The sequence below is a fragment of the Malaclemys terrapin genome, chromosome 2 (genome assembly GCF_027887155.1).
Source record: "Malaclemys terrapin pileata isolate rMalTer1 chromosome 2, rMalTer1.hap1, whole genome shotgun sequence".
Classification (NCBI taxonomy): Eukaryota; Metazoa; Chordata; order Testudines; family Emydidae; genus Malaclemys; species Malaclemys terrapin.
In genome coordinates this window covers 16,382,304-16,406,033 of record NC_071506.1, presented here as the reverse complement: position 1 = coordinate 16,406,033, position 23,730 = coordinate 16,382,304, and the positions used below count along the sequence as shown (strand labels likewise).

General features: G+C 41.2%; 1 protein-coding gene across 5 annotated transcripts in view; it reads right to left on the bottom strand.

Annotated features, from left to right (window-relative positions):
• Positions 1-23,730, bottom strand: part of DNAAF11 (dynein axonemal assembly factor 11) — a 65,002-nt gene that overhangs the window by 22,047 nt on the left and 19,225 nt on the right. For 4 of the 5 annotated variants that reach the window (XM_054017130.1, XM_054017132.1, XM_054017133.1 and 1 more), the window contains 5 exons: positions 16,833-16,910; positions 12,614-12,786; positions 11,169-11,401; positions 4,794-4,985; positions 2,163-2,240 (listed from right to left, as the gene is read on the bottom strand). In XM_054017130.1, coding sequence (XP_053873105.1) covers positions 2,163-2,240; positions 4,794-4,985; positions 11,169-11,401; positions 12,614-12,786; positions 16,833-16,910 — 754 coding nt within the window. The remainder of the gene's footprint in view (positions 1-2,162; positions 2,241-4,793; positions 4,986-11,168; positions 11,402-12,613; positions 12,787-16,832; positions 16,911-23,730) is intronic. The other variant, XM_054017134.1, reaches the window with a different exon arrangement.

The window sequence follows — 23,730 nt, the reverse complement described above, 5'->3', positions numbered from 1 at the left end:
GTAGTGGCAGCAGAGGCACGGCTTAGGGTCCTGAGCACAAACCCACATGAAACTGTTGGGTACGTACATGGCACAACTAAGCTGTGCCTTTGTTGCCACTAGCCATGCTACGATGGCTATGCTGCTATTTAGACTCACGCTAGCTCAGATACACTGGCTTTCAGGTAATTGATGGGAAAAATTCAGCTCTTAAAAGTTTTAATAAATGGGTCTCTCAACTATAAAATGTATGTGCCCGTAATATTTGTTACCTTTTAGTCCTCTCTATTTCAATACGGTCAGACTGAGGAGGCTTTATGCCGCAGTGAGCTGTCTAGATTAGGAGTGTTTTTGAAGGGAAGGTGCAGAGAAAACGACTACAAAAGAATGATTCCAAATCTCCATGCCTTTTTTCCCATGAGCACTAGAGATATTTCCAGGTCTCTTTCCTATAAGGCAGATTCCCCCAACACATGGAGAGCTGAAAAAGGAAGTGCAACATTCTCTTGATAGCAGCCGGTCTAGCAAAGAAACATCCTTCCTTTCTATGCAGGATGTAGCTATTTTTCTGGTAGATATTCAAAGACAACACTGAGGGAAGTCTGACTTTGCTTTACTAGGCTTCTGCAATGCAATGCAGAAGCCATGCTGGGGAGGGAATGTGCATTGCAAGTGCCTTGCTGTGAATGTATCTCCTATGTTCTTTTTGAGGTACCATTCACTACCAGGGGGGCAATGAGCACCGGAACTGTCACAGGCCCTGGTGTAGACCATGCAATATGGGGGTGGAAGCTCTTTGTGTGCTTCCCACACATCTGTGCAACTGCCTATCATAATCTGGCCCTATATACGTAAATCCACTGAATAAATTCCAATGCAGAAGACCTGTATGAATAGTACACCACTAGTAACTATTGACAACGCAAAACTCTGGGGCAACATTATTTCTAAAAGAATAGTGCTAGAGCTTTATTCTAAATGTCTGTACCTCTCAGAACCATAATTCAGTACTGTCAACACAAAATTTTAAGCTATTATAGACTTATCTTTGCACAGAAAATTACTCTTTTTTTGTATTTCTGTCAACACATTTTTATAATAAAGTGGAGACATCAATACAAGGGTGAGCTTCTTCTGATATACTTGGAATAAACACCAATACTTCTGCCACTGCTATTCATTCCATTCATACCACTCAAAATTAAAATGCCAGTTTCCAAATCCCTTAAATGTGCATGGCTTTAGATTGTCCTTCCAAAGATGTAACAACATTCTCTCCATACTAATCATCAAAAGCTATGTTAGCTTTGCTTTTTGCAGTTGACCTGGTCTTAGGAAAAGACACAAAGTATCATTCACCCCCAACATGGGAAAAACTTGTCTATAGGGTCAGGAAATATCCTGAGGTTCCCTTCATGGGGCTTCTTCATTCCCTCCAGAGGAGAGGAGAAAGAGATGGGAGCTGCTGGGGACAAAGGCAATCTGTAGGGAACCTCTGTGCCGCCACTCTATTTCCTACCCCTCTCCCAATGAAAAGGCAGCACAGCTCCAATGGAACCATGCTGCAGTTGGCTCCCCACCTAGCTGATGCTTCTGGAAACATCTTCCAGAAAAGTTTCGATATCACATAATAACTATGTCAGCAATAAAATGTAGGTGAGTTTTCCCCCAGCTCCACTCTCTCCCCTGCTACTGAACCTGATTCTAATAGAGGGGCTTCCATCACCCAGATTTGACAGGTTTCCATCCCATCTACAAGTGGAGGCAATGATTTGGTCCAGAAACATTACTCTGATGTATTTTTTCTACATTTAAAGTGCCTGTTCATACAATTACCTTCAATGGTCAAACATAATTAACCCGTTTCCACAGAAGGCAAGATCCCTACACCTTAGAAGGGAAAATAGTAAAATACCTGATATCTTTATAGATAAGTAGTTCTTTAAATGTTAAAGAGCAAGTGGCTAAATATTTTTGAACTGATTGATAATTCATTAGTTCCCTAACTTCAGGATATTGGTATAATTAACCTTGCATCCTCAACAGAACCAAAATATTGCACTGGATTTTAGGATTTGTCAGACCTGTTACATTATCACATATCTTCAGTTACACAGTCAACCCTATTATAAAAAGCAAAGTACTAGTTCACTCATTTAAAGTTATTATTTTTCCTCACATACTTTGGCTCATTCATATTCAGAACTTTTCCTTCTGCAGTGATCAAAGTCCTAGGTGGCTTCTCTTTCACTTTTTGCCCTCTTTAATTAAAAAAAAGAGAGAAAGAAAAGGAAACAAAGGTTTATTATCACATTTTTATCCTTTTGTGAAGCAGCAAAGAAAGAATGAAGAGAAACATGGCAGCAAGTTCAATGTGATCTAGTTTTTTATTTTAAAATGACAAGCTCCTCTAGTAACAATACAGGTTATACAATGTGTCTTTTGCCCTAGAAAAGTTAGTTTAACCTGCCAGTAAAGGTGAGCAAATGATTTTCAGCAAACATGTTCTTTATTCATCGAGCTTAACTTCTTTTTCTTTTCACAGAATATCTGTGAGCAGATTACAATTTCCTCAGATTTGTCTGATGTGTATATTTATTTTTCCCCAAAATTTAGTTAATGGATTGATCTCAAATATTTGAAACGTAAGGTGCGCTGCTAGTTATGATTTTTCACATAGATCATGCAGTCTCATTACTATTATCTGCAGGCATTTCTGATGCAAATAGTAGTGCGTGTGAATTTAAAATTGGTTTCCCCAAATACTTATGCATGAACCTTTGAAATATGCTTCCTGGGAACATTTTGTGCTAGTCATACTTGATTACTCAAATGTTTGCAGGAAGTAAACATATAAAGGGAATGAGTATGACCAAAGTGAATGCATGTAAATATTTGAACAATTATCTGGTGGTGGTGTTTGTGTGTGGGTTTGGGTTTTTTTTTGGCACATCTTTACTGTTCTCTTCTTCCTTCAAAGTTATCATAAAACATATCTACGATAAAATCGGGGTTACCTACAACCTCCCTTCCCAATCCCACCTACCAGTAGTGAAATTGTACCTAGCCTTTTGATTAGTCCAATGAACAAGCCACCCCTTCAGTACTTTTGACCAAACCAATTCATCCTAAAAGAGTCTAGATCTCCATCATTAGTATTTTGCTTGATAATTTAAGATGCCTACATATTTAATGGTTATTTTTGTTGCTTTCAGCTGGAAATATTAGTGATACAACAGGTAAGAATTTGATTCTCGCTCATGGAAAAAATCTAACTAGATTTTCTTTAAAAGTATCATGTTGCAAATATCACATTCTTTCTTAGTCCACAACTTGTCGATATTCACCTAGTTGATGTGGTTTACGTATAAACTGTAATGAATTAGTAAAAATCCAAAAGAAAATAGGAAGTTGTTTAAACTGCTTCGAGATACCTTGAAGTCACGATATCCCCCAACACTCCCTGGCTACGAGAATCTCCCCTCACAGTGTATATATGAGTGACTCTAGCCACTAGTGAAATGAAACATGACATTAGTTTAGGACAGGAAGGATTCATCATCTCATTGAAATTCCATGAGAAATTAAGAAAGGAAGAATATAATTATTCAAACTGGAATTTGGACTAGACATTGGAGTTAATACTCAAAAATGCCACTGGATTTGTAATGAGAAGTGGTCAGAACTTATTACTTCTCATCCAAAAGACTTAAAGCACCAGAAGAGTGCTTCTAACACTATCCTGGGACATTGATTTAATATTAGCGCAGTAGGAAAAGTATTACCTAATGAACATCAACACCACTTTCTACAGAAGCTAAATTTTCCTTGGAGATCTCCCTAGTACTGACTAAACCCAACCATCTTTAGATTTTAGATGTGACGGCATCATAACCCAACGCAGCATAATTTCAAGTCTTAAATAAGTGATTATGATATCTTTCAATGAATATTAGTGTAAATACTGTAGCTGACATTTTCAAAGCTGGATGCCTAAAGTTAGATTCCTAAATCTATATACAGACACCTAAATAAGTGGCCCAATTTTCAGAACAGCTGAGCACCCACAAGCCCCATGGAAATCATGGGGAGCTAAAGGTGCTCAGCTCATTTGAGAAGCAGGTCAATATAAATTTAGGACCCTAACTTTGGGCACCCACCATTTTTGAAAATGTCGGCCTATAGCTATACAATAAATCTAGTAAAATATCTATGCATTGGTTTCAGGTTATGTGGAGTTCCAGTGGCATCCTAAAAAACAAACAAACAAAAACTTAGATGACTTTTCACGGATCATGCATTAAGATTGTTCTCCTGACCCAAACAGCACATAAAACATACAGGATCTTGTTACTCGAGAACCAATTTTCATGGTGAGACGTGCATGGAATTTTGTAAGTCATATGGAAAAGATGCATGAAGTGCTCCTTCTGCAAAAATTCTGTAGAATGCTGTTGCACGCCCTCATAGTAAATGCTTTTAATAGCAGAAGTAAGCACTCAAGTGCAATGAAGATAGTATTAAGATGACTGAACACTGAACTTTTTAAAAACATAAACTGGGGCTGAATATAGAAACAACCAATTAAAATAAAAAAACTATTTGGAGGAAAAACAGTATCAGGTATTATGAATAATACAAAGAAACAAAAGTGAACAATGCATAGAGTAGACCGCATTTCATTTTGGTTCAAGTGGGAATTAAGCACCCATCTCTCACTGGACTTTCAATGGGATTTGGGTGACTACCTGGACTTTATGCCTTTGAAAATCTACCCCTTACCCAATGTAGGGCTTATGTAAAAACCAAGATACCTTATATTCTCTTTAACTCTCCGTTTTTCTTCAAGATGTCTGTGAGCTTCTAATCTAGACTCTGGAGTATAAGGTGTGGGCTCCTCCCAAAAAGCTCTGTCCTCTTCATCATCTTTATCTATTTTCCATTCTTGGTATTCCTTTTCTGTTTCTTTCTGCTGGTGGTTTTCTTTGTCTTCTAGAGGATCTGGGCTAGAAAAGAGTACACAGAATGGTATTCCTTGAAATGTGGAAAGAGTAGCAGTGCTTGGCAATGGATCCTGCAGCACATTTGTCCTCACACCAATTTATATAGTAGTATAATTAATTATCATAGAATCATAGAATATCAGGGTTGGAAGGGACCTCAGGAGGTCATCTAGTCCAACCCCCTGCTCAAAGCAGGACCAATCCCCAACTAAATCATCCCAGCCAGGGCTTTGTCAAGTCTGACCTTAAAAATCTCTAGAGAAGGAGATTCCACCACCTCCCTAGGTAATTCATTTCAGTGCTTCACCATCCTCCTAGTGAAAAAGTTTTTCCTAATATCCAACCTAAACCTCCCCCACTGCAACTTGAGACCATTATTCCTTGTTCTGTTATCTCCTACCACTGAGAACAGTCTAGATCCATCCTCCTTGGAAACCCCTTTCAGGTAGTTGAAAGCAGCTATCAAATCCCCCTCATTCGTCTCTTCTGCAGACTAAATAATCTCAGTTCCCTCAGCCTCTCTTCATAAGTCATGTGCTCCAGCCCCTAATCATTTTTGTTGTCCTCCACTGGACTCTTTCCAATTTTTCCAAATCCTTCTTGTAGTGTGGGGCCCAAAACTGGACACGGCACTCCAGATGAGGTCTCACCAATGTCGAACAGAGGGGAATGATCACGTCCCTCGATATGCTAGCAATGCTCCAACTCATACAGCCCAAAATGCCATTAGCCTTCTTGGCAACAAGGGCACACTGTTGACTCATATCCAGCTTCTCGTCCGCTGTAACCCCTGGGTCCTTTTCTGCAGAACTGCTGCCTAGCCACTCGGTCCCTATTCTGTAGCAGTGCATAGGATTCTTCCGTCTTTGTCCTTGTTGAACCTCATCAGATTTCTTTTGGCCCAATCCTCTAATTTGTCTAGGTACCTCTGTATCCTATCCCTACTCTCCAGCATATCTACCACTCCTCTCAGTTTAGTGTCATCTACAAACTTGCTGAGGGTGCAATCCACACCATCCTCCAGATTAAGATATTGAACAAAACTGGCCCCAGGACTGACCCTTGGGGCACTCCACTTGATACCGACTGCCAACTAGACATGGAGCCATTGATCACTACTCATTGAGCCCGATGATCTAGCCAGCTTTCTATCCACCTTATAGTCCATTCATCCAGCCCATACTTCTTTAACTTGCTGGCACGAATACTGTGGGAAACCATCTCAAAAGCTTTGCTAAAGTCAAGGAGTAACACATCCACTGCTTTCCCGTCATCCACAGAGCCAGTTACTCTACCAATATCAGAATATTCCATAAGACTCAGGGTAGCTTACCTAACTGTTCTGTTTCATTTACATTTCTTGTTAATTTTCTTTGAAGTAGCTGGACTCAAAAATGGCAATATATGGTTCCATCTTGTCATCTTGACTTTTGCCCATGACTACACAGCAAGTCTATGGCAGACCAAGGAATAAAACACAGCTTTCCTAACATACAGTCCTGTGCTTAAACCATTAGATCTTCAGATTTCCTTCAATACTTCTCCATGACAATGCCAACATATGCACAGATACCGATTAAGTCAAAGACAAACATCAGACAACTATAAGCACCCTATATTGCATTAGTAATTCATTGGATGGGTCTTGCTGACTGATTTCTTGGATGAGAATCAATGACTCACTAGCTGAACCATATCAATCTTCTAACCCTAATTACATCAGATAGCTACAAAGGTGACATTACAGCAAAGATAACCTTGGAGGAGCATAATTCTTCAGTACAAAAAAAAAAGCAGAGAACTTTAATAAAGTGTTAAAACAATAGAATAGCTCAAAAGAAAGAATGAAGAGCAGGAAATTTCCATTGGGAATGCAAATCCTCAGCTAGAATATGTCTCGTTCATCAAGAAAGAAGTGGTCACCCAGATTCCACATTGACCTTATAGATAGCCTACTAATGACAGTTGTCTGAGGAGAGGGGTGAGAAGTACAGGAGCTCCTCACTTAAAGTCGTCCTGATTAACGTTGTTTCGATGTTAAGTTGCCGATCAATTAGGGAACATGCTCATTTAAAGTTGTGCAATGCTCCCTTCTAACGTCGTTTGGCAGCTGCCTGTTTTGTCCACTGCTTGCAATGTCAGGGTATCTCTCCCTCCCTCCTGCTCCTGCACCCTGCTTACCCCATCTTCCATAGAGCAGGGGGGGCACACAATGGAGGGAGGGAGCTTCTAGGCAGTAGCTGCCCTCTCAGGTCTCAGCAAGCTGATTTAATTAACAAGGCAGTGTACTTAAGCCTGGGGTCAGCTACTTAAAGGGGAAATGCGCATTTTTTCTCTCACACACAGGGTGTATGTCTCTGTCTGCCCTCCCTCCGTTCCTGCTGCCTTGTAGAGTGTTGTGAGAGTTAACCCTTGAGGGCTCAGTCAATTGCTAGTTCATTTAGCAGTAAGGCATTCCCTGGGAAATATCCCACCCTCTGACTCCTCCACCTCAACCAAGCTTCACAATCATCATCACCCTTAGAGCCCCGACCGGGGTTATTCTATCTACTACCTAAGATCCACAAACCTGGAAATCCTGGACACTCCATCATCTCGGGCATTGGCACTCTCACTGAAGGACTGTCTGGATATGTGGACTCCCTACTCAGACCCTATGCCACCAGCACTCCCAGCTATCTCCGTGATACCACAGATTTCCTGAGAAAACTACAATGCATTGGTGACCTCCCAGAAAACACCATCCTAGCCACCATGGATGTAGAGGCTCTCTACACAAACATCCCACACACAGATGGAATACAAGCTGTCAGGAACAGTATCCCTGATGATGACACAGCACAACTTATTGCTGAGCTCTGTGACTTTATCCTCACGCACAATTATTTCAAATTTGGTGACAATATATACCACCAGACCAGTGGCACCACTATGGGCACCCGCATGGCCCCACAATATGCCAACATTTTTATGGCTGACCTGGAACAACACTTCCTCAGCTCTCGTCCACTCATGCCCCTTCTCTATCTACCCTATATTGATGACATCTTCATCATCTGGACCCATGGGAAGGAGACCCTGGAAGAATTCCACCATGATTTCAACAGCTTCCACCACACCATCAACCTCAGCCTGGACCAATCTACACGGGAGGTCCACTTCCTAGACACCACCATACAAATAAGTGATGGCCACATTAACACCACCCTATACCGAAAACCCACCGACCACTACGCCTACCTTCATGCCTCCAGCTTCCACCCTGGTCACACCACACGATCCATCGTCTACAGCCAAGCACTGAGGTACAATCGCATCTGCTCCAACCCCTCAGACAGAGACCAACACCTACAAGATCTTCAACAAGCATTCTCAAAACTACGATACCCACACAAGGAAATAAAGAAACAAATCAACAGAGCCAGACGTGTACCCAGAAGCCTCCTGCTACAAGACAGGCCCAAAAGAGAAACCAACAGAACTCCACTGGCCATCACCTACAGTCCTCAGCTTAAACCTCTCCAACGCATCATCAGTGATCTACAACCCATCCTGGACAATGATCCCCCACTTTCACAGACCTTGGGAGGCAGGCCAGTCCTCGCCCACAGACAACCTGCCAACCTTAAGCATATTCTCACCAGCAACCACGCATCGCACCATAACAACTCTAACTCAGGAACCAACCCATGCAACAAACCTCGATGCCAACTCTGCCCACATATCTACACCAGCAACACCATCACAGGACCTAACCAGATCAGCTACAACATCACCGGCTCATTCACCTGCACATCCACCAATGTTATATATGCCATCATGTGCCAGCAATGCCCCTCTGCTATGTACATTGGCCAAACTGGACAGTCACTACGCAAGAGGATAAATGGACACAAGTCAGATATCAGGAATGGCAATATACAAAAACCTGTAGGAGAACACTTCAACCTCCCTGGCCACACAATACCAGATGTAAAGGTAGCCATCTTACAGCAAAAAAACTTCAGGACCAGACTCCAAAGAGAAACTGCTGAGCTCCAGTTCATTGGCAAATTTGACACCATCAGATCAGGGTTAAACAAAGACTGTGAATGGCTATCCAACTACAGAAGCAGTTTCTCCTCCCTTAGTGTTCACACCTCAACTGCTAGCAGAGCACCTCACCCTCCCTGATTGAACTAACCTCGTTATCTCCATACTGATTTATACCTGCCTCTGGAGATTTCCATTACTTGCATCTGAAGAAGTGAGGTTCTTACCCACAAAAGCTTATGCTCCCAATACTTCTGTTAGTCTTAAAGGTGCCACAGGACTCTCTGTTGCTTTTCACAGATTCAGACTAACACGGCTACCCCTCCGATACTAATCATCATCACTGTGTACCAGTATTAAATTGTTTGTTTAAAACTTATACTGCGTATGTGTGAAGATAGATAGACAGATAGATAGGCTTTTTTCTGGTGAAAAAATTTCCCTGGAACCTAACCCCCTCATTTACGTTAATTCTTATGGGGAAATTGGATTCGCTTAACATCGTTTCACTTAAAGTCGCATTTTTCAGGAACATAACTACAACTTTAAGTGAGGAGTTCCTGTATGTGTAAATATATGAAGAAAAGGTGTTTGTTAAGTGTGACAGAAAGATAATGAGACACATGAGACGACAGACGAGACACATGAGAAGACTCAGGACAATGTTAAGAAAATGAAGGGGCGGGGGGAATCTGTGAATAAAAACAATATGAAGAAATAGGAATATTGTATGAGACAGGAAGTGTTCTTGGAGAGCAAATACTTGCAAAATGAAGCCATTACTGAATGGCAACTGTAGCCAAGCAATCTATTATGGCTTCAGCAGTGGTAATCTTCTCTAGAGCTTAAACCACTATAACTTTCAGGACTTTTGGATCTATGAGAGGTGAACATTGAAGTTTTGACTGAATTAGCATTTATAAGCCCAAATTTCCATAATACTGTCTCCGTGGAACACAAGATATTACTTTACTATCCATAGACAGGATGAATGGCAACTGGACTGCAATCATTCTTTTATAATGTTTCTCACTCTAAACAGGCTTTCCACCATCTGGATCCAGTGCAAATAATTTTAGAGCCACAAAGTAGGCTGGGTTCAGGAAACAAAAATCTACAGGGTTTCCCAATCAAAAGATCCCCAAATCCTCTGTTGTGTTCTCTGATCAATTCTGCTCTCCTAATGTGAGGATCAATGCATGAAGAGGGTAGACTATTAGAGGTGAGATCAGCAATGAAGACGAACATACACAATTTAAAAAGCAGAATGTAAAAAAGTAATGTACCCAGCAGGGCATTATTTCCACTTTGGGCGCCCCTAGGTGCAGAGGCTCAGAGCCCCCCTACCCCCGCAGTGGCTGGGAGCTGCGGGGTGCCTCTGCTGCCCACGGCGGCTTGGAGCTCTAGGGTGACCAGATGTCCCGATTTTATAGGGACAGTCCCGATTTGGGGGGCTTTTTCTTATATAGGCTCCTATTACCCCCCACCCCTTGTCCCGATTTTTTTACACTTGCTATATGGTCACCTGCATGTGGCTGGGAGCTGTGGGGTACCCCCGCTACCTGGAGGCAGCCAGGAGCTTCCTGCAGCGGCTTGGAGCTCCTAATGACAGTGGGTGGTGGGGGAACCCTACCAGTTTTAACTTTTGGTGCCCCACTGCCAAGCACCCTTCCATCCACAGCCTCCTCACTGCCCAGCGCCCCCCACATAGTCCCACCACAACTTTCCAGTGCCCCACACAGACCCTCCACTGCCCAGGGCCCCAACACACACAGACCTCCTCCACCCCTACGAACCCCCCACTGCCCAGAACCCCCACACAAATGCCCCCAGAGACTCACTCTCCTAAGCCCTGCCCCCTGGCTGCACTCACCGGCCCTGCTGGTAGGTGACTCTGTTCACCGGGCTGAGCAAGAAGTGCTCCAACAGGACCACATGGGGCGGTCTCCCCCTCAGCTGGCCTTGCCCCCTGCCGGGACCCGGGAGTGGCAAAATTTGAATTTTTATGCACCCCTAGAATGCCAGCATGCCTAGGCACGTGCCTACTGTGCCTAATGGGAAATCCGGCCCTGGTACCAGGTAATTATTTCCTCAGGAAAATAAATTCCTTATCAAAAACAGAAAAAAGAAGAGGACTGATATCAATTTACATACTTGATGTTGTTGATGTCTGTGTACCAACGTCCGTCAAATCCAGGTTTAGGTTTTATTTGTTTTTCTTTCTTCTTCTCCTGCTTTTCTTGTATTTTTTTTAGGGCCTCTTCTTTTTCTCTGGCCCTCTGGAGAAGGTAAACCTGTTCCTGGTCTCTAATTTGCTTCTCTACTTGTCGATAGTTCTGCAATGCCTGAATCCTCTCAGAACGTTCTATTTCTTTACTATCCAACCACTTCTCAAAAGAGAAAAAAAAAAAAAAAAAACAAATAAAAAATATAAAATTGGCAAAAATTGAAAACCTCACACGCAAATCAATAAATCCATCAAGCATTGGGTTAATTTTGATTATATCAGCTTTAATATACAAATGGAGAATCTACAAGACTTGCAATAACTTCTTAGTATTATGTAAATTAGGCTACAGCAGAAACATTTAAGATTGTAATTAATACATTGTTCATGCTGTCAGAGTATCTTAACTGGATCAATGCATGTAGTATACGATTGAAAATACTGTAAACACTTGTATATGTGCTGACTTTCTGACATTTTAGGAAGGTTAAAGACTCCACTTATATATGATTCAGTATGGCCTGGAGTGCCCAAACCTCATGTAGTAGAAGGGAATTGCCCCCAGAGAGATGCTGGTCTCCAGGGTGCCGGAAAAAGTGCTCAAGTTCTACAGTCAATAGAGTTTAAGCCTGGATGAGTTTCATCTTCAGCCATCTAGGGAGTTAGTTAGAAACATTATGAGGGACCAGCATCTAACTGCGGCAAGGCTTCTGGTACTGTATATTTCTGTGTATCAAATCCTGAGCTTATATGTGGATTGTAATGACTTTTCTGCCTGAAACTGTGGTTGTGGGTAGGGAGGTCTGCTTATGTTTACATTATCCTAACGTATGTATGGGAGTCTATACCGTAATTCCTGCTGTTGCTTAGAGTACCCATCTCATATGTGGTGTGATCCAATTTACGTCAGTTATAATCTTTCTACTGACTTCAAAAGGGTTTTACAGAAGTTTTATATTTCTGGTACTATCAATCCAGCACTTTCCTCATGCATGAGAATCAGCTAAAAATATACTGTTCTTTTACACAAAAATTAGAACCCTTTAGTATGTTTTCCCTCCTGAGAGTTAGAATTCTTTGAAAAGAAAAAGCAAGACTTCATTCAAAGATCTCTGATAAAAACATAAAAGATAGCCAAAATATATTTTGGCTAAGCCATTATCATAACTGTGTTCTTTATCAATATCAGTTCTCCTTTATGGAAGCATTTAATTTCCTATGGATAACAAGTAGGGCATTCCTATCACAAGCAGTAATTTTGTTTTGTATTAGTGTGTTCAGTGAACAATTCTGACTCCAAGCATTAAGGAGGAATGTATCACTTTTAGATACTCATTTGGATCCAAATCCGTTAAAAAAAAAAAAAACGTACTTTTAATTGATGAAGAGTTGCCACCACAAACTGTCTGTAACCTTCAAACTCAGTGCATGGATTCCCCACCAGAAAGAGTTCTTTAAGATGTATGTTATGTTTTAGGATTTCAATACTGGACAGTTCTCCAATGAAATTTGCTGTCAGGTCAAGTTTCTGCAGTTCTTCACATCCTGTATGGAAAAATATATTCTTATTCACCTTGCATATCATACACATACACACACAAACTTGTTACCTCTATCTCATTTACACAAATACACACACCATATGTTGTGTTTCAGAACCAGATTTGGGAGAATAATTCATAACTCATAATTTTGATTTCTATCTACATTTGTTTCTTTCATATTTCATTTAGTTTCTTTTTAAAACAAATGTTTTACATGTGTGTGAAATGGCAGAAGTTTCAGTAAAAGTCACAATTCATGAAAAAAACTATAGAAAGTATTGCTAGTTGGATTACTATTAAATCTTTTTGTGGTACATTTATTCAGACTCACGTTTAGAGATGGGTTGGTTGAGACTGGTTACAAAAGTCACACGACATTGGCTCTGGTTCCTTGATTGGATGAACCTGCTCAGTGAAGCCATTCTGACTCATTTTTTCAGAGGGAGAGGCTGAATTTTGTGTGCCCTAACTGAGGCAGTCAGAAAAAAGCTCCTAATGGCTGTGGCAAGGACCAGACCTATCAGTATCCTTTGAAGCTCTGTACAGTTTCTAATTTCAGAATGAACTGTTTAGTCCCAAAACACACACTCACATACTTTCTTAAGAGGGCAGGGCCAATCACAAATTATATTACTGTAAAATGTTACTCTTAGCTGATACTACTCATGTCTAAGAACAATGAGTCATATATATACACTCTAAGAAAAGTTGGACTTCTGTCACAACTTATGAATTCATTAATTGTCATGCATATTTTAACTTACTGACTTTCACTGGTATTTTGCTTGAGTGAGCTGATGTGAAAGTGCAAATGTTGGTGAACAGTTGAGCAAACTTCATTGAGACTGAAAAAAATCTTTATTGTAAATTGAAACTCTGGACTGTATAACAAAAAGTTTACAGGGAACACTACGGTGGCAAAGTGAACCAGAACAGCGTAATATCATACTCCTGGGGGAATTCTATGCCCAAAAATGCAAAATTCTGCACCAAAAATGCAAAATTCTGCATATTTTATTTGTCAAAATAATGCAGTATAATGACACCAGTTTCACTTATTTTGGTAATTTATTTAAACTATCATAAAGAAAAAAAATCACAATAACTGTTCAGTATTTCCTAAACACATGAAAGTTAAGTTACAAATACTTGGTAACTAAGACCCGGCATTCCAGTTATAATCCTGGATTTTTATTTAAATCACATTACTTTTATTTTGATGTTTGGTGTTCTGTAAAGTAGAATGTCACTTTAAATTGTTCAGACTTTCACACAAGAAAGTCATGCAGTTTTGCTAATCATTGTCCTGCATTTTTTTAAGTGGATAAGTAAAATAGATCCTGAGCTGTAATCTAACCCCGTTGTGCCTCTCTGGCACAGGAAAAAAAGCGAGAAAGCCCATAGACTTTCCTAGCTGAGGATTCCGTTACTGTCATTTACAATAAGGCACCTTTACACCACTCTGGCAAGGTAAAGGAGCCTTAATTGACTAAGAATGGGAACATTAACTAACAATGGGCACATGAGCAGCCCACCTGTTTAGCTGTTACCTTTCTGCTCTGCCTCAGGGACAGAGCCTGCTTCACACAGCCCTACACTTCCAAGCCCAGGATGCAACAACAGCGATGAGAGGGACAGAGTGAGGCTATGTCTACACTACCGCGGTAAGTCGACCTATGCTACGCAACTCCAGCCACGTGAATAACATAGCGAGAGTTGACATCAGGGCTGGCTCCATGCACCAGCTAAGGAAGCAAGTGCTTGGGGTGGCCAATACCAAGGGGCGGTACTCCGTCCACTATTGGGGCGGCACCTCCAGGTCTTCGGCGGGAATTCGGCAGTGCGTCCCTCAGTCCCTCTCTTCCTCTTTGAGCTGCCGCCAAAGTGCCATCGAAGAGGAAGAGAGGGCGTTAAGGACCCGCGCCGAACTGCCGCCGAAGAATGGAGCGGCGCGATTGAGCTGCCGCCGAAGTGCTGCCAATTGGCTTTTTTTTTTTTTTTCCCGCCGCTTGGAGCGGCCGAAAACCTGGAGCCAGCCCTGGTCGACGTACCTTAGGTCGAGTTACCGCGGGGTCTACTCTGCGCGGGGTCGACAGGAGAAAATTTTCTTATGTTCTTCTTGTGGGGGGTAGAGTACAGGGGTCAACTGAAGAGTGATGTGCAGTCGATTTGGCGGGCCTTTATTAGACCTGCTAAATCGACCACCGGTGGATCGATCTCAGAGCGTCGGTCCCGGCTGTAGTGTAGACCTGCCCTGAGTCTCTCTCACTCATTCACATGCAGGCAGGCAGGCGCCCAGTCCCACCCCCTTAACGATTCTCCATGGATGAACACATGCACGTCCAGCCTTCCACCTTTCCCCTGCGGTAATTGGCTCTCTGCTGCTGGCTGCACCCAGCAGATGTGCCTGGGTTGCTGCGGAAGGGGTGTGTGTTCCCCACAGATTTCTTGGCTCCCCCATTTTTCTGCGGGGGAGCCAAAAAATCTGCAGAAGGTATGAATTCTGCACCCCCCGCAGCGTGCAGAATTCCCCCAGGAGTAAATATCAGTGGGGACTTCAAATCCCCAATGGACCATGAGGTTTCCTCCTCCACTGTTCTTGCTGATTACAATAAATATGGATGAAGCTAAATTATTTGAATTATATGTTAAAAAAAGTTCCCAGACTCCCCTTTCACCATGATCACCCCAGGACAGAATCACAGCTCTCACTGTAAGAGTAAAAATACAAGCTCAGTTACTATGCTCATCATTATAACCAAATCTAAAGAGGGCAACTAATATTTCCTTGTGAATCTGTTATTTGACAAGCATTTTGAGTGTGATGGAGCTGGAAGAGAATAAACAACTCAATAATGATTTATTAAGGGATTTAAATAGGCAAAAATTTTGCATACTTCCAAAGGTTCTGGTTTGTAAGTAAATGACATATCACATTAATAAATATTACAACTTGATAGAGGAGCTTAAAATTTACAGGAATAAAATAGATACAAGTTTCTGAATAAACTGCTAAACATGTAATTTACTACCTATTTCTTTAATTTTTCCAGAAATCTCTAACCTATTTGAGAAACTTTGTTTGTTTCCATTTGTTTAATCTTTTAAGCCATCCTCCTGTTCCAGTTTGTTGATTTTTTTCCTCAGAAGACAGAACCTGAAATCTTCACATCCCTTTGTCACTTTATCCTTTTCATAAAAGATGACCATACTATAGTGACTGGACTACTGGAAATCAATACAGGGAAGAACTCAAGATAGAAGTGATTCTACTGATAAGGGATGTATTTATAGGCAATTTTATGACTTAGAATTTGATCTTGCAAGATGCGGAATATCATCAGTGCCCAATGAGGTTAATGGAGTAGAGACATGTGATCTGGGAAATGACTATCCTTAAATTAGTACAGGTGGGGATAAGACAGACCAAATGTTTATGTAATAATGGAAAAGAATCTCCTGAAATGCTCCATAAACCACTCCACAGGGAAAAGGCCACCATATATGGTCAATAAGCATGGAAGTCCTACCTCTGTGAGACACAGTTGACTGCTGAAGTAAAGAAGTCTGCTGAGACGATAAAGCCTTTTAAAGCCTATGTAGGACTTTTTTAAAGGATTTAAAAAGCTACATTGCTATAATTATTCTGTTTCAGTAACATATTTATCTTTTTGGCAAGCACATACCAATACCATATGGGAGACCCAAGTTCAGGAATGGTTTTTGAATTCCCTCTGTGCAGGATATTAATGACTAAAGCTGTCACAATTGCCTACTTTGGAAAAGGGGTGCAAGGAAAAGTGAAAGCTGAAATGTTTTAGTGAACCTCTGCAAAGACATGAACAGAAACTATTGTTTGCTATAGGTAAGTACCATATGTACTAGCTACTTGTAACAACATACAAAAAATGCACAAAATGCATGTCTGAGTAACTACAAATTACCTTAGTTGGTGGGTATATTTGATAATCTACATTCTCCTTTACTTTCATACTCCACACTTATGCTTTAATATGAAAAGCAAAAAGATTGTATTAAAAAACTTACCTTCCAAATTTTCAATTCTTTCAATGTTGTTCAAAGCTAAATTTAAATATTCAAGCTTCTTTAGTTTGCTTACATTTTCTGCAATAAACATACATATTTTATTTCAATTCTATCCACAAGGAAAGGCATAACATTTTTAACTCTGTTTTATTGTTTAATTTATTTCTGAAACAAATTAAATTATGTGCAAAGTGGGAGATTCACAACAGAATAAATATAAAAATATAGCAAATATTAACATGTTAATGCACAGAAAGTAATTGCTTTGGACAGAAAACAAAACATTTATCCTGGAGAGTGTAATAAAAATCAAATAGCAAAGACAATGAACACAGACATCTATTCGGCTGTTTAATCATTCGAAGATTAAAGGCTTGGTCCAAAGGCCCACTGAAACAATGGAAAGATTCCCACTCACTTCAATAAACTGTGGATCAGGTCCGTACTGCCCACTCCTGCTCTCTGAAATTAGTGGGAGTTTTGTCATTGACTTCAATGGGCACAAGAGTGGCCCCCTTAACCTATATGTATACAGGCAAGTCTCATCTTACACTGGGGTTACGTTCCACGGTTAGCACGTAAAGCGAAAACCGCGTATAGTCAAAATTACATTGAGTTGAATGGCGGGCGGAATCACCCGCACTACAGGTACAGTATTAAAATTGTTATTTTTCTCTTTTTTGTTTTTGTTTTTGCCGACCGCATAAAGCTGAAATCGCGCATGTTAAATGCGTGTAAGATGTGACAGACCTGTATACTTTTAGGATGTTTCTTGTTTATAGGCCTTGAAAGATTAATATAACCCACTTTGAGAATGCAGAAGTCCATATTATACCATACCCGGAGAATTAAGATTGTTTGTAAATAATTCCTAGGCCTGGAATGTTTAAGTAATGTAACCATGATTACCTTCCCATTTAGGTCTTGTTCATAAAACGGCATGACAACAGACTGCCAAGAAACTGGTCTGGGAAGCTGCCTTTTGCCATTTCTTTTGTGGCATCTCAACTTTCTGAACTGGCTACACTTGATGCTTCCAAAGCTCTTTATTTAGATCTGTGATGCTGTGGGCTATGGATGAGGAAGTTAGGACTCATGGAATGAGATTTTCTCTTGGGATTAAGTTCGTGTGCATAACTAAACAGTAGTGACCATTTACAGATACTCACAGACACCTACTAGCCATTTCCTTTTGTGAATGTACCAATGACCTGGAAACAAATCAGTCACAAGAACATACAATTTTGCTAAAAATAATAATGGTGAACGCAATAGCAATTATATTCAAAGTAGGTTGCTTGTCCTCCATGACACTGGAAACTAAACTTGCAAAAAGCACAGTCATTTTGTAAAGCAAAAGGTCTAGTCATTTCACTAATGTGTTTTGTAGTTGCTGTACTTGGTCATTTGATAAAATATGTACTGAAGTAAGTTCATTGTTTATCCACGGAAAATTCTACATCTCACAGTGCATTAGCTGGCTTTTATTATGTAGGATGCTTGTGTGGTTGCAGATTTAGCTTCAAACCCTTCTCAAGTAATTTAGCAAAACTAGTTTGAAATAGGACAGCTTATTTCACACATTATATGGGGACCTGCCATGGAGTAAGAAGATGAAGAAATTTCATTTTAATGTTTCTACTAGAATCTACAGGAGAACTAGCCTGAATAAGTACTTCTAGAATTGTTTAATGTGATAGTGATTCAGGAAGCTGAGATGCTACCCAGGAAGTGGAGAACGGAGCTCAGACATGTAATGCTGATGGCAATAGATTCCTAGCACATGTCCAGACAGATGGTGCTCAGAAAGAAGTTTAGCTTTATGAGTTTAAGAACAAAAGCTGAAGAACCAGGGGGGAAATAGAATTATAGCATCCTGCTGACCTGGAGATGATCATTCTTTGTGTCAAACGCATTCACAGCACAGATGCCAAGATTTCAAGGCCATATCTGAGAATCTTTCCTTGACTCTAAATGAAGTCCCATTTAGGTGAGAGAAGTTGTAACAGCCCTCGAGACTCTAGAGACTTTTTTTTGCAGCAAAGTACTTTGTAATCTCTGTAAGTCATTTGTATTGCCTAGCATGTCCTTTTAAAACAGCAGAGTACTGCATTTCACTGAGCACACTATGTGCAGGAAAAAGACTCTGTCTGAGTTCACAGAAGAGAATGGAGCAGAGAGTTTTTTTGTAAAATAATCCTACAAAGAAGTAAACTAGACAGAAAGATTATTAAACCTATATCGTGCAAAGGGCACAGGAGAAGGTGTTTTGTTGTTTCCTTTGAGGCAAAAAACAAACTTCATGAACATGGTGTCCAAGAATCATCCCTGATAGATTGTGACAACGTGGCAGAAATGGATGAATGAAGAAAGCAAGTAAGATAACTTTTTCTAATTTATTCCCCGCCCCCCGCCCAAAATACTAAGCCAAATTTATCCCAGATGTAATTCTGCTGAAAAAAACTGTTACAACAGGGATGAATTTAACTCCGTAGATTCAGCAATTTTGCCATCATGTGTTGCTCCTCCTGCTGAGCAAATCCAAAGATAGTACAGACTGCTAGTCAAGCAATAGAGTATCCCATAAGTCCTTTTCCCCCTTGCTGAGCATTCCCCAAATGAGCTTCCAAGATAACTAATCAAGATAAATTAACAACCTGGGTCCCAGAACATGGTTCTTTTCTCCACAAATAACTGCAATTAGGAGGTCAGCCAAATACATCTTTGTCCTATGAGAATGTCTGGCAATCCTTACTTGTGGGAAATAACAGTGATAATGCCAAGTATCAGGGGGTAGCCGTGTTAGTCTGTATCTACAAAAACAACAAGGAGTCTGGTGGCACCTTAAAGACTAACAGATTTATTTGGGCATAAGCTTTCGTGAGTAAAAACCTCACTTCTTCGGATGCATCCGAAGAAGTGAGGTTTTTACTCACGAAAGCTTATGCCCAAATAAATCTGTTAGTCTTTAAGGTGCCACCAGACTCCTCAGTGATAATGCCAGATACAAGAGAGGGAAAGAGGAAAAGAAATAGAGCAGTAAATAAACTTTACCACACCAATCCCAGAAAGAGGGAAAGAAAAAGACAAAAGCCATGGCTTTTTAATATATATGTCATACGTATCATAGGTCTACAACATCTTGAGTACCTCTAGCTGAAAGTTGCATCCAATTAAGTCATAAAATCCACCCTGTAATGTCTAAAAATGTATGTAAGCTGAACCATTTAGCTGTCATGCATATTTTCCCTGCAGTAATAGGTCTAATAGGACCCTCTGAAGACACTACTTTGTTGTGATTTCGGCTACCAATCATAGTGGATGAGGACAATTTTTCAACTACTTCTTGAAGTAATTCCCTTGTCCTATCCAGCTTCAGCCTGCTGCTTATGTCTTGGCACCGAAACATTTGTGTGATGGCACTAACTGCATCTGTTGAGAAAATGTGAAGTTGGGTGTCATCAACATATTAATGGTGTTGGAGCCCATGGTATCTCATGAACTCTTCCATATATGTGTGTTGAAGACCAGAGAAACAAGACTGTTCCCTGAAGCACTGAATGATTGGCCAGTTACACCACCAATTCTAATATGTCTTTCATGCTGCTCATTATCACCTTACTCTACTTAAGGTTGAAGTTGGATCTAACAGTATAAGCAATAAGGTTATGTCCACAGCCAAACAATTATCCATGAACTCCGCCACAGCCATCCTCATGGCTTGTTATAAAGCCTAACTTAGGCCTTGTCTACACTACAATATTAAATCGACCTAAGTTAGGTCGATGTACAGCCACTGCCGTAATTATTACTGTGGTTCACGTTCACACTACGTCCCCTCTGTTGGTGGTCCCCTCTTACCAGGAGCGCTTTCACTGACTTAATTGTGTGGGGCATTTTGGGGTACTAACAGCTGGAGAGCCCTTCGCTGCTCCGGGGCTGACAGCCCTGGCTCTCCATCCACACCAGCAGAGCTGACAGCCAACAGGCAACATAAGTAATGCAGTGTCTGCACAGCCACTGTATCACCCTACATCGACCTAAGTGCTATGCCTCTCATGGAGGTGAAGTTATTAGGTCGATGTAGTGGACAACTTACACAGGTGGGAGTAACACTGTAGTGTAGACACTTACAGAGTTAGGTCAACGTAAGGCAACTAACTCTGTAGTGTAGACCAAGCCTGAAATGAGTCCAGAACGTAAACAAGGTCAGGTGTTAGAATTTACTCATCACCACATTGGTGATTTTCACTTAGGAAAGGGAGGTTTGAAACAGTATGGTAGCTGGCAAGTTCACTGGCCAAGAGCGCTGGTTTCTTGAGAAACAACTAGATGTGTTTTGCGGTGCTGGACAGGTTGTGTCTCTGATGATTTTGGTCCGTAGTCACGTGGACGTTTCACCTCTTTCATGTGCTAGTAAGTAACACTTAAAGCTGTAGTTCAAAGAAGGCTGAGTGACATCAAGAATTAGCGTTGGCAAGCAAAATCCATGGAGATCCATAACTTTGCTGATCAACATGATATGAGAAGCTTTTTTCTAGCAAAGAAAGCCATCTATGGGCCAAGCTCAAGCGGCACAACCACTCTGCAATCTCAGGAAAGATCCAGTCTTCTTAGAGACAATTGTAGCTCTCAAGCAATGTTGGAAGGAACACTTTGAGACTCTATTGAACCATGAATCTGAAGTCTCAGCTGCCACCATCAAGTCCATTCATCAGCATCCAGTAAAAGAACCTCTTGTCGACTCCCTATCTTCTGAGGAAGTTTGGCATGCTATCACTCAGACTAGAAACATAAAGGCACCAGGCCCAGATGGCATCCCCATGGAGGTCTTCAAAGCTGGTGGAATAGCACTCATGCAAAAACTTCATCAACTTCTTTTTAGAATGTGGGTTAATGAGGAAATTCTACCCAACCTAAAGAATGTCAATATTGTGACCATTTTTAAGAAAGGGGACAAGTCAATGTGCGGGAATTACCAAGGCATTGCCCTCCTCTCCATTGCTGGGAAGATCCTTGTTCACATCCTTTTGAACCGTCTCCTCCCTCTTGCCAAAGACATCCTTCTGGAATCTCAGTGTGGTTTCAGACTGTCTTGGGGCACCACTGACATGATTTTTGTTGCATGACAGATCGAACAGAAGTGTAGAGAACAACACCAGCTGTTTATGACATTTATTGACCTAAGGCCTTTGATTCCATCAATTGTGAAGTGTGATGGTAGGTGCTATCTAGGTTAAGTTATCCATTGAAGTTTGTTCACATTCTCAGGCTACTTCATGATGGCGTGACCACCACCATCCTCTGTAATGGGTTGGAGACAGACCCATTCACCAGACGTACTGCTGTTAAGCAGGGCTGTGTTATTGCCCCAACCCTTTTTTTTCCCATCTATCTTGCTGTGATCTTAATTCTTATTTGTGACCGCCTTTCTTCTGGAATTGGGATTGAGTATCGTATGAACGGGCAGCTCTTCGGCATCTTCATTCAAAAACTAAGGTCACCAGGACAGTTATTACCAACTTTCAGTATGCCAACAACTGTGCTATCCTCACACACACCAAGGCTGACTTGCAATCCACCCCAGCTCTTTTCTCAGGCGCCTATCATATCCTGGGACTTTCCCTCAACAATGGGAAGACTAAAGTGCTCCACCAGCCTGCTCCAGCACAAGTTGCCCCCCTTCTCCTTCAAATTGTCATCAGTAGTGAACTCCTGGAAAATGTTGAACATTTCCCTTAGCCACCTTTCCCAGAAAGCCAATCTTAATGTGGAGATTGAACATAGGAGCCACTGTGCCAGCGCATCCTTCGGAAAGTTGCTTTGTTGTGAATCTGTGGATGGAAACTAAGATCCTGGTCTACAATGCAGTTGTCATCCCCGCTCTTCTTTATGGGTGTGTGACATGGATGACATACTAAAGTCATTTTAAGCATCTGGAATGGTACCAGCAGCACTGCCTTAGGAAGATTCTCCTTATCAGATGGGAAGTTCGTTGCACCAATGCCAGTGTTTTCTTTGCAGCTAACATCACCAGCGTTGAGGTGAAGATTATGAAACATCAACTTCACTGGGCTGGCCAGTGTGTGCGGATGACTGATACTCGTCTTCCAAAGCAATTCCTCTTTTCTCAACTTAGTAATGGTAAGAGGATTCAATTTATTCCAGTGTTTAACCACCCTGACAGTTAGGAACTTTTTCCTAATGTCCAACCTAAACCTCCCTTGCTGCAGTTTAAGCCCATTGCTTCTTGTTCTATCCTTAGAGGCTAAGGTGAACAAGTTTTCTCCCTCCTCCTTATGACACCCTTTTAGATACCTGAAAACTGCTGTCATGTCCCCTCTCAGTCTTCTCTTTTCCAAACTAAACAAACCCTATTCTTTCAGCCTTCCTTCATAGGTCATGTTCTCAAGACCTTTAATCATTCTTGTTGCTCTTCTCTGGACCCTCTCCAATTTCTCCACATCTTTCTTGAAATGTGGTCCCCAGAACTGGACACAATACTCCAGTTGAGGCCTAACCAGCGCAGAGTAGAGCAGAAGAATGACTTCTTGTGTCTTGCTCACAACACACCTGTTAATACATCCCAGAATCATGTTTGCTTTTTTTGCAACAGCATCATGCTGTTGACTCATATTAGCTTGTGGTCCACTATAACCCCTAGATCCCTTTCTGCAGTACTCCTTCCTAGACAGTCTCTTCCCATTCTGTATGTGTGAAACTGATTTTTCCTTCCTAAGTGGAGCACTTTGAATTTGTCTTTGTTAAACTTCATCCTGTTTAACTCAGACCATTTCTCCAATTTGTCCAGATCATTTTGAATTATGACCCTGTCCTCCAAAACAGTTGCAATCCCTCCCAGTTTGGTATCGCAGGGGATAGAGGAAACACTACAAGG